Source organism: Acanthopagrus latus, chromosome 8 (assembly GCF_904848185.1).
Source record: "Acanthopagrus latus isolate v.2019 chromosome 8, fAcaLat1.1, whole genome shotgun sequence".
NCBI lineage: Eukaryota > Metazoa > Chordata > Actinopteri > Spariformes > Sparidae > Acanthopagrus > Acanthopagrus latus.
Genome location: NC_051046.1, coordinates 16204486 through 16216558, shown reverse-complemented (window position 1 = coordinate 16216558; position 12073 = coordinate 16204486). Strand labels below are relative to the sequence as shown.

The following is a 12073-nucleotide window of genomic DNA, read 5'->3' as shown; positions in this document are numbered from 1 at the left end:
TTAAGCTCATTAAAGTGCCTGAAGCAGAACTAAGACAAAACTGCAGCTCTCTAATCCAATGTTAATCAGACCAGATCAATTAAGTGTATCAGCTCTGTGCTGAAGAAAATCCCTTACTCCATCCATCATTTCTGACCAGTCAACCGTCACTTCACACCGCTTCCTTACCAGTAAGCTGTAGAAGTGCTTGATGAGGACTGAGACAACCCGCAGCAGCCTCATGCAGATGGGAAAGTAAGGTTTCTCTACAGGTGCTGGTGAGGCGGCGCTGCTGCTGCCCTGCCGGAACTTGATGTTGGGGGAGAAGAGCTTGATTACGAGGGGACACACTCGCTCCTTCAGCAGGAAACTGAATTCCTGGTGCTGGGTTGGAAACAAAGAATGAGAGTGGGGATCAGATTGAGCACACTAACACCAAGACACACTACTGTTAAAGAGTATTTTTTCACTGCACTGAGACGCATAATATCTGATGCTAAGCTCATAAGAAACATACGGGAATCGGACCAAAAGAAAATTCTGAAATGTCTGATAAAAATTAGAAATAAATTAAGAGGAAAACACATTTATGTCATTATCTTTGAGGCCAGCATGTTTTGGAGTGCTATTTCTAAATTCTCTTTCTAATGAGCCATAATATCTACCTGTAGGAACACCCCTGGAAAATCATTGAGAACAGACTCCAGCAGCTCCAGGCCAAACGTCCGGGTCATCTCTGTCATCCCTACCAGCCAGTAGGGGGCATCAGCATTCACCAGCTGACACAAGTCCTGCAGGGAGGTGCACAACAGTGTTTGAAAACAATGGAGTGTTATGTCCTACACACATCACAGTGGTTGCACTTTAGTGTGGTCATGCTTATCCTTCCCAACAGAGCTCAGTGACTGCACTGTTTCAGAGCTGGTTGAGGAATGACAGAGGACTTGGAGACTAGGGACCTTTGAATCACTTCTGGCAAATTTCACTTGACTGCAAAGATGAAAGCAGGAACTTATTTTCCCCTTTAAAAATTACTGAAGCAGTTTCGTGCTGCTTCTCTCTAGTCCACAAATGATCATGAGTCATGTTTTCAAAAGGTTTCACCACAGCCATGAGGGCAAAACATTGTGTAGAAGGCTGCTGTCCCCTGGTGGACATACCTGGAACAGCATGTATGCATCTTTTGCACTTGGCCTCAGAGTACTGACAGACCGCCTGTTGGTGTTTCCTTGGACTGGAGGCTGTTGCTCCACAATGCCTGAGGGGTGAATAAGATGAAACGTTTATTTCAGGCCTATATGCAACTCATTCAGAGTACAAAATGTCCTATATTTATCATGACCGGTTTGTACATACACATCACAAATTTATATTTATTTTATTACCAGTTCATAAGCTGTTTCTCCACCACATTTTTTTACACTTTCTTTCAAACATTTTTTGACATTTTACAGACTTAACTATTAATTGTGAAATCAGGAATTGTTGGTTGCAGCCCTATTCCGCTGCTGAAATCAGTAGTAGTGGTAATTTACGTTAGAAAGAAATTGCAGGAAACTTTCTATTTCTATCTTTTTTTTTTTTTTTTTTTTTTAAGCTTGGCTTCCATAAAACCAATACGTAACCTGTATCCTACTCTGTACTCCATAAAGAAACGTATTCATCAGTGCACAATGTCTCTCGCTTTTCCATTTTCCATCTAGTCCAGATGTCACATTTCTCTGTGAAAATATTGCGATCCAGCAATGTTTCAACATCCATCACTATCAAATCCATTTTTTTCCTGAGATAGCAACAACTTCACTCTCCCTCCGACCTTTGAAACGCTCGTCCTCAGCCACCATCCTCTCAAAGACCACGGTGACGACCTGTCTGACGGTGGCAGCTGCTGTGTTGTTGGTGATGTTGTCCTTGGTGAAGTGCAGACGGAAACACAACACAATGGCCTGTGTTGGACAAAACATGAAAGTATGATGTAGCATATGCACATAAACATCATATATATGTAGTGCAAACTGTGCCTTATATAAATGATACTGCATTTGTGGTCCATCTTCAGCAGGCGTAAAATAAAGGACTGGATGAGTAACATCACAGAGTAAAACAGGAGTGACAAAATTAATGTGAACAGAATGAGTCCTTAGTATACAGTTTATACGCTATATAATTTGCATTTGGCACGGTGTTATGGTTCTGCACAAACTGGAGCAAAGATACCACACATATTTATTCATGGGCATAATTAAACATTACAGGCACAATTTAATAATGGCTGAGGGATGACTCACTGCAACAGAACTTAGTTACATGGGCATCTGCAAGGCTCTGAGTCCATGAGTAGACACAAAAGAGAAAGGCATACAGTATATACACAAATAGTTTGTAAAACTGTTCTTGTACCTTGGAAAGGACTTCATCATGTACGACTGTGTTGGTGGTGAGCAGGACCAGCACTGTCTGTAAAAGTTTCAGCTCCTCCAAACCATTCTCCATCAGCTGCCACAACATGTTGATGATGTTCCCCGCAGCTGCCTGTCATTTACACAAAAACATCATCAGCTGCTTACATTGATCTTATCAAATCTGAGCATATTACTGATCACGCACATGCACATGTAGTTCAACTCATGACGCAGTATCAGAGCTGGTAGTCTGTCAGATTGAATGAAAGAGCCAGAAATTCAGCCTGAGGTCACACAACCCAAAACCAGAAACACGCACAAAATACAAACATGTGGGACCAGCTGCTGCCGCCTGCTTAGGGGTCACAACATCACACAAGTTCAATAACACCAACTCTATCTGCCAGTTAATATCATGTCACTTGATGCTCACAGTAAGTGACACGGCACGTCCTTTCTTAGGTCATACTGTCCAAAATACAAGCACCCGTCACGCAACCGCTATGAGCTCTGCTCTTTTGTGAAAGACTCTCTGGAGTCATAGAAGGACTCATTACTTACTAAAAAAGAAAACAAGAAACATGTTAATCTCCTATTTATACCTGAGTTTTTGAAATTGTTTGATCCACACTAGGACTAACAATGCCAATTATTGTTTGGATTAAAAATGAATTATTTAGTCTATGAAATATACAAACACAAGATTGCTTCATGTCTGACCAACAGTCCTAAACCAAAAGATAGGAAATACATAATCATATAAAACAATTATAATTAGTAGTGTTTTCATTGCAAAGGTTGTTGCCTAGATATTACTAATGTTGACAGTTTTGTTCCTGGGGTGTTGGGCACCACCAAATAGGAGCGCAATCACTATAGGCACTTACGTGTCTGTTCGGTCCTATTCCAACATTTTCTTTCAAAACCCTTGAACAGATCTCTCCCCTCCCCCAAGGAAACAAAATCGCATTTTCTATCACCCCCTTCTCTCTACATGAAAGTCTCCAGTGACACCTTAATAATCGATACTAAGGTTTTGTCTTATGAGCCCATCAGCTTGTTTTTTAAACCCTGCAGTTCAGAGCTGCTGATAAAGTGGAGTGCCACTGGCAAGAGAAAAGAGGGGAGTTACAATGTTTACTAGATTAGAGAAAGTGTGTCTTGAGGAGTATGTGAAGTGTGTGTCTTCAATGTTTAGACACGTTTGTTGGGAGCAACAATGTGTTAATAGCCGCTCAAAGACAAGGATGAAGACCTCTGGCAAAGAGGAATAAAAAAAGACACAATAACAAAATGCTATCGTTGAAGCCAAGAGACATTCCCAGAAACATCAGACTTGCTGAGAAAAATCTGCCACACTTAGTCATGCTGAGCTGCTCTTGGAACAAAGGACTCAACCACCACCCACTCAAGCAGGCCACAACATAAGTGACTTTATCATAGTCAGCATCTTTGAGGAGTCAACTTATACAACAATAAGAACAGAAGTGGATTCATGCTGAAACGATTAGTTAACATAAATAAATAAATCCAATTATAATGGTCATTTACGAAGTAAAAATGAAAAGACAACAGCTGGTGCCAGATTTTTATATAATTATAAATCAGATGCTGTTTTGAAGAGACAAAGCAGGCAACAAGATGTCACATGAGGCTCTGGAGAATGGGCCTTTTTTGGGAATATTTGCTCAATAACTCAAAAAAACATCAGATGAATTAGTAATGATAATTAGTTCTAGCCCAAAAGAGCATAATATGAACAGAAAATAGAAAAGAGTTGATAAAAAAAAAACACCAACTGACATACCATATGACACATGTCTTATGAGTGGCTTTTCTCTGGGAGGGTGGAGCACTTAGACTATCTCACCAAGGCAGAAGCTTTGAAACCTATGTTAACCTAATTAAATAAACGTCTGACATCAAAATTTAGAAAGCATGGGATGGCTCAATAAGCTTTTAATAACTGTCTTTTACGGTGTATTAACAAGGCAGTTGTGCAGCAGCTCCGGGGTGCCAGCTTTGAAATGGCTCTGATCTCAGGTCTGACTCCAGCTGGGTTATTTAAAAAGGTTCAAATACTCATCACCCGTCACATAAGCTTTTATTAAAATACATTTGTGTTGAAGAAATTATACATTCACCAAGTTCCTGAGATGGATATTTAATTCCACCTTGTTCTTCAGGGCTGTTTAACTGCCACTGCACACAGAGATCATGTGAAATTACTGTACTCGAGCTCCCTAGTAACATTTTTCTAGGTTAGTGCTTTCCAATACAATGCTTGTGCTGAGACAGAAAGATGGTCAACAAATGCAGGACAGACTGAGTAGAGGAGGAGGAAAGGGTCAGTTGGTGCCTCTCAGATGTAGCCACCGGTGACAGGAATGCATTTAAATGAACTAATATTTACCTTGCCTGACTGAAGATTGATGAGTTGCATTGATTCCTGTACTGAGCAGAATGAATCAGCCCTTAGGATATTAAAGGGCATGTGCCTAGGGTGGTAGGTGAATTTCCGTTTGCAAGGAACCATGCACTGAATGTGCAACATCTTAATGAACCTGAGGACTTGTAAACTGGCATTTACTTGGAATAAAGGCCAATGTACTGGCCTTTACTTGTTGTCCGGTAAATTGGCAAATGAGAATGTACATTAGTCCAGCATACATTTTGACAATCCATATGTTAACAAAACTAATCTTTGATGTGGACAAAGGTAAGATCACTTGGAAAAACAATGAAAACACCATAAAGAAATGTTGGAGATGTGTCGTTCTTCAGAAATGTGTTTTCCGTAATGACGACATGTGATAAAATGTTCTCCACAAGGACGTGTATTGACTCGACACCCTTGGAGATGATATTCACCTTGTGTCATTCTATAAAGTAGTCTGACACAAGGTGATGAATCCAGATAAGAGCAATGGCCTCTTATTGATTTCACTAAAGCCAGCTCACCAAACGGGAGATTCTGATGAGGAAATGAAGCCTGAAAGATTGGCACAACTTGATATCAGCAAGGTGTTTCTGCTGTTTCAATGCTAGATCCAAATGTAGTCAAATATTGTCCATTTTTACTGAGCTGAAAGAAAAAGGCTGCTGTTGCCAAGAATCACCGACCCAAAGTGTTCGTACAAAATATGACAACCTGAGAATGAGACAAATTTTTCAATGCAAATTAAACTGTGCCTGTGATCACACAGTAAGCCAAGCTAAATTTTGCAGACATTTGACTGCTTGGATAATTTCTGTTCATTCCGCCTGAACAGCCAGAATGCCCTGCTGTTCATTAGACGTAAGCTGTTTGTGTTTTGTGTTTGTAAATGGTGTCAGAGCATGTGTCTGTGTTTGTTTGTGTGCAGTTAAGCCTTTGACTAAACTCAGCACTCTCCAGAGACTATTTCTCTCAACTCTCTTCCACTCTCCTTTAGAAAGGTTTTATTGAGAGTATCCTGTGTTATTGTATAGTATGCTGGTGTGGACATTCTAAAATTAAAAACTGGGAATAGCTGGGAATAAACTAACCATAGTCATGGGGCTCGTGTTTCCTTGGGAAACAAAGTGATGCGGGACCAGGAAGTCAAATTAAGTGGCATCAGTGTACTCTTGGTGTTTGCGTGCACAATGTACGACTAATGGAATGGAATGGGTTACAGAGCAGAATCAACGGATACCGTGTTGTTCGCTATGATGTCTGCACATGTTTGGTGAGTAACTGAAAGATGTGTAAATAATGATCGCGCATGAAAAGAATTGCGTCACGGTTGCCAGCACCACGTGTAATCACAAACACTGGAATCTAAGTGTGTGTGTGTGTGTGTGTGTGTTTGTGCGTGTAGGAGAAGAAAGTCAGTTTAAATATTGCAGGGAATGTCAGGTGAGTTGAGGAAAAGGAGGGGCTACCTTTTGTCTGTGACAACAGTGATGATGGCTGCCACAGATTATCTTGCTACTGTAATTTCTGTCCGTCTGATGTGTTTTTAAACGCGTCTCTTCTGTGCTGTATCACAAATTGCCTCCCAGAGGACATTAAACTTTTTTAAGTCTTAGTCTCACTGTATGTTCAGGAAGTTAAGTTCATTTTTCCTCTAGTCAGCAGTCAACAAGACCAAGAGAGACTAATTATAGTACACTGCATCCAACAATGAAGGTTGGCACCTCCGCAGCTTCGCTGCTGACAGGTTGAAAAGCGAAAGTGAAGATAAATCCACTTTTAAATCCCAGATTTAAAAAAAACTCTTCTCTGCAAGTCCTTCTCTTGCTTGGTAAATGTTTCTTGCCTTTATATGTAATTTCACCATGCAGAAAGCATTATAATATGCTAATCTCTACTTCAGTGTGCACATTTCTCAACTTTGAACAACACTGTGAATATCAGGCTTGCTACTGATCCTTACCTCAGATACCACCTCATGGGACATGAGTCTCTGGATGGCAGCCAGACACAGCTGGGTGATCTTAGGCTCTTTGGTGCCACAGCCCATCAGAAAGGGCTGCACGACCTCTGAGCTGTTCTCCTTCAGAGCTGCAGGAAAAGGACAGAGATCAGCCTAAATATCACTGTACATGTTTTGGACATCTTAACAGATGCTTGCTGAAGAAAAGTGCAAAGAGGCTTTCATTAGATGTAGCTAAAATATATATAATGTCTTAAAATGAACAACCAGTGTGAATTATTTTTGCATGAAAAACAACCTGCTCTTTAAAGAATCCCAATATTTCTACATCAGTATGAAGTACTGGTAGTGCAGAGAGGGGGTTGGAGAACAACTACTGAAAGCACAGACCAAATGGTCAAAATACAAAATAAAATTTACAGAACAGTAACATTCTGTGTAACTTTAAATAACTGTCTGTGGCAGCTCCAACAGTGCTCAATTATTAATCCCATATTGAGTAATGAAAAACTCTTTTTCAATGTTATTCCTATTCCTTTTAACTGTGAATGTTTGAGGACATATTAATTCAGAAATATCACCATGAAATTTTAAATTCTACAGCAACATGTAAGTGTGGCCTCCAAACATTTGTGCTGTCTCATGCCTTGGCGGAAGTGCTTTGAATCTTTCTTAGATTCATATAACCTGCACAACGGGTTTGACCATTCAGTCTCACCCTCAATACCTCATCACACTGCTGTGACAACTCACAAATTCAGTCTGGAAACAAAAACATATTAACCCTCATGTAATGAGTTGCTGTTAAGATTACAGTAACAGAGTGGCAGCCTCAGTCGGACAGTCATCAGTGGAACTCGGAAAATGTCGAGTATGTGTCAACTCTGCAAATGCTACTAAAAGCTGGACTTTGTTTATGAGGACAGCACTGAAACATTTCTTTAGAAAACAGGCGTATTTGAAAAAGCTTTGTAGTGAATTCAGAACGTGCAGGTGTGCAAAAGGCTAAATATATTCAATCATCCCTTAAACAAAGCTTAGGGATGAGTGACAATATATATTACTTAGCTCTTCTATGTAATAGTATATAGTATGTAGTAGCAGTGTATAGTATACCAAAGACAGTGTTCAAAATGGCAACTTTGTCACTGTAATTCAAAGGCAAACTACAACAGACAAAACAAGAGAAGACTACCAAGAATAACCTCACCAACATGAATATATTGTATCTAAATAACTCAAACTGACACATTATTTTGTGGGGAATACATTTTCAAATCAGAGTAAAATGCATGTTCATTCAAAGTGGCAGACAAATTTCCAAGTTTCCAAGTCGACACCACTCTCACTGTCTCACTCACCTGCTAGTATGTCTGTATTCCTGGCTGCAATGGTCTTAATCTTCACAATGCCAGACTCTGCAGCCTAAGGGTCAAAAAGAAAAGAGGACACATTTACATCCGATGTAACATGTTTCAAAAGGTGCTGGTGGTGCAGCAGCAACACTGTGATAGAGGCATCAGACACAATCTCTTATTGTGATGGCCGCAGGGGAGAAACAGCTGGGCCCGACTGCTAAGAGACAGAAGGAGGGCTACTAATCTGTTGAGAAGGGGCTTCAACTTTAGAGGGATGTGCTGATTTCCCCAGCGATGTGTCTGGCAGAGGAGGTAAGATATGGAAAGGGGGATAGAGGAATGTCAAGAGACAGGAGGGGCAGGAGGGGGGAATGACATGGAGACAGACTAAATGTGAGCGAGTCTGTGTCTGTGTGAGAGAGAACGGGGATACTGAGTATTTACCAGTCAAAACAGAGGCTGCCGCTGTCATCTTTCTACAACAACCGCAAGCCACTGAAAAAGCTGTCAAGATACTCTCTCCTTTTCTCTAACCTCTGTTCATCCTCTCTCCAGCATTCTTCTCCATCACTAACCCCCCCACCCTTTCCAGCTCCCTTCATAAATCATCTCCTCCTCTTCTCAGACTATTTCTGTCTTAATAACCATGAGAAAACAACACTTTTCATACCGCAAATAATCTGTCTAAGAGATACAGGGTGCAAATGTGTACCTTGAGACAACTGTGCAGTAAGTCTACATATTTTAAGACCATAATTAGATTTTTTATCTCTTTTATCAGTCATCTCTTTTGGCAACCTGATGCTGCAGTAACAACTATCTGCAAAGCCCACACATGGCAGGAAAGATGCACACAGTAAAGTCTGTCGAGCATACATTTAACTATTCTATTTATCTATTCGATTTATAATAAGGTTACTGAGCTCCCTTCTCAAAACATTTTGAGAAACATCCTGAAAAATGCAGCAGTAGTAATAAGCAAATCATACAACTTTAGACTTGACACCCTTGATGAAGGGAAATAATGCAGCTGCCCCTTATGTTGGAGTGGCTGAACTATTTGGCTAACAACAAGATTGCAACACTTGTCATTTAAACAGCAACAAGGTCGAGACACAGTGGAAGTCAACGATTTATAACCTGCTCAGCAGTCTGTTACCAAACAACCATTGGTTAGCCTGTCAGGCTGTTAATACAAACTGTGCTCTGGCATTTTACCATGCAGCCCATTAAAAAGTTAATCTTCAAAAAATGCTAGGCTCCGTCTTCTCCTTTGTTCCTCGAACGGAGCCACTGAGGTCTTAACAGGGCAATGAGGGGAACACAGTGAGTCTTTTTAGTCCCAAATAATTACAAGCATACTGCGGCTGCTCTCAATATTCCCACAGGCTGAGAGTATAAATATACTCTACCTACACGTATGACAGATAACTAAAAAGACAAGGGGCAGGACTGCAAAGTTGGGGATAGCATGGAAGTCTTTAAAGAAAAAAATGATACAAATGACACAAAGCAATTCGATTCCATTTCAAATCAAACCTCATTTACAGCTGTGGTCTGATGAGTTTTGGACTACAACTATTAGTAAATTGATCAATTAGTCGAAGGACAATTTTGATTCTTTTTGTCAAGGAAAAATGTGATTTGCCATTTTTTGCTAGCACTTTTTTAATTGTCTGTCTGACAAAATAAATTATTTGATGACATCTGACGGTCTTTCTTCATACTGTTCTTAGCAAAACAATCAACCAGTTGATAGATAAAGAAAATACTGATGACTCATTGATGAAAAACAAATCTTAGTCGCAGCATAAGATGAGCTATGCTTCTGTAATTGCAGGTTTACAGATGTCTTCACACCTGTGAACCTATGCTTTATTGGTGCCTATATACATGCATATATGTATACAGTACATGCCTATATATGCTAACTGTACATTGTGCCGCAGCTGTCAATCTAGTCAACTGAAATGAGTCACCCAGAAATTCTGCAGCCTATGGCCCAAAGGCAGTGAGAGATATGAGAATGTTTCCTCCTTTCACCAACTTTTACAGTAAATAGTGCTTCAAGTCCCCTTCAAATACTTCTTATGTGAGCATTTAAAGATCCGCCTTCCCAAAGTGGCCATGGATGTTGAAAAAAAGAAAACATACAATGGAGCAATATAATTGAGGGACTATTTATCCAAATATCTGGCCCTAAGGATGGTGTTCAATGATAACAGTGGATGCTTGAAAGGTGATTTAACAGGATATTATTGTCTGTGATTTGCTGAGGCTGATGTTGATTAGACACGAGAGTGCCATCTTGGAAAATGATTTCGAACAATGTCGCCTGTTCTATGCAAAACTCGTCAAAAAGATTTTTTTGTTTCATGGCTGTGGAATTTGTGAAGTCAAATAAAACCAATTAACCAGTAAGCGTCTCTAATTAGAAGCATATTGTTTGTGTGTGTTCCACCTGTAGTGGAACAAGGATCCCCATCATGATTACCAATGATAATAAATTGCTGCATGTGGAAAAACACTTTGTGCATAAAATCTTTTCAGTCTCTTCAATGGAAACCTTTTAATACTAGCCTTCTTTTTGATAGAGTTCAAGGCTGAATGAAAATAGTGAAAGAAACACATTTATCCACCTACTTCCTCACAGAAAGTGCTGTTTGAGCTTTCTGTTGTAGCGTAGAACTTCTGTCTCAATAAAATCTGTCAGCATTATGAAGTCACCGCCATGTGGAAATACCAGGAAATACCACTGGCCTGATGATGTCTTTTTAACAGAGACAAAATCCCATACCCATCCAGTGAACTCCGCACAATATTGGGGTTTTACTGGTATCCAATGACAATATTTTCTAATTAAATGTGGCTGATTGCTGATGCTGAACCAATGTATGCACATTTTTTTTTCACCAGCTAAAACTTTATTATAAATATCATGAAGGCCCACTTGCAGATGCAGACATGCAATGTTTTTAAAAATGTACACATTCACTGGGCAAAATGGTTTCAGGCCGATGGTAGTATTACATTTTTAAAACCTTACCCACTGCGTGCCGATATTGTGCACCCCAAGCAAAAAGCAAATCTAATATGATATTTTTATCATTAAGCTCATCCTAAAAAAAGAAAGGACGAAGATATTAATATCTATGTTCCATGCAAACAAAAAATACAGTCTTGCACAAACGGTTAAATCTCAACAATAAGTAGAAAACAACATTAAAATCTGGTCTCTGCTGTACAGATGATGTCAGGACCAAGGCATAAGAAGTACTTTCAGTTCTTCTACAGACTCTTAAAAGCAGAACTGACCCATGTCTGAGTGCCAGCTCATTTCTTCTGAAAACCGACATTAGCAAAGCTCATCGCAGAATGACTTCCTTAGAAACATGCTGGGAGAGTCTCAAAACTCAGCAGTTTTTTGGAACTGACTTAGCATATTATGAAAAGGGCTTATTCAGTCAGAACCTCAGTGCAATAGTGTCAGTTCACCAAATCCTCACTCCATGTTGTTACTTTGTCTCTGTGCAGCTGAGTTTAGACGACCTGTCTCGCTAATGACTTGTGCTAACCGATCCATACAAAGGTTGCCCATAACGCTTTCATTAATTCTGCAGGTTTTCCCAAGACAAGCAGTCACATTTCACTGGGAGCTACAGACAGCTGACAGCCCCTGACTCATCCACAGTGAGAGAGTGGAGGGCTGGCTGCCTGATGCTTTATTTTCACCTAGGCAAAAGCAATCAGAGCACAACAAACAGCAAAGCCCTGGTGGTTTCACTGACTGCTACTCAATGAAAGAGAGGTAGAGTGTGAAGCTACGATGCAGAAAAATCAATAGGAGTCTTCTTGGCTGCTCATAACCCAGAGAAAACACTGTCTGTGTTGCAATGTCACTGTGGGAGACAGACTGGGAAATGTGGGAGGAACT

The 12073-nt window shown here is 40.1% G+C and overlaps 1 protein-coding gene across 5 annotated transcripts in view; it reads right to left on the bottom strand.

Moving 5' to 3' along the window:
• mon2 (MON2 homolog, regulator of endosome-to-Golgi trafficking) overlaps nucleotides 1-12073 on the bottom strand; it is a 39012-nt gene that overhangs the window by 22613 nt on the left and 4326 nt on the right. For all 5 annotated transcript variants that reach the window (XM_037106908.1, XM_037106907.1, XM_037106910.1 and 2 more), the window contains exons 2-8: nucleotides 8143-8206; nucleotides 6782-6909; nucleotides 2380-2511; nucleotides 1796-1925; nucleotides 1140-1237; nucleotides 645-770; nucleotides 169-363 (exon numbers count right to left, since the gene is read on the bottom strand). In XM_037106908.1, the coding sequence (XP_036962803.1) occupies nucleotides 169-363; nucleotides 645-770; nucleotides 1140-1237; nucleotides 1796-1925; nucleotides 2380-2511; nucleotides 6782-6909; nucleotides 8143-8206 (873 nt within the window). The remainder of the gene's footprint in view (nucleotides 1-168; nucleotides 364-644; nucleotides 771-1139; nucleotides 1238-1795; nucleotides 1926-2379; nucleotides 2512-6781; nucleotides 6910-8142; nucleotides 8207-12073) is intronic.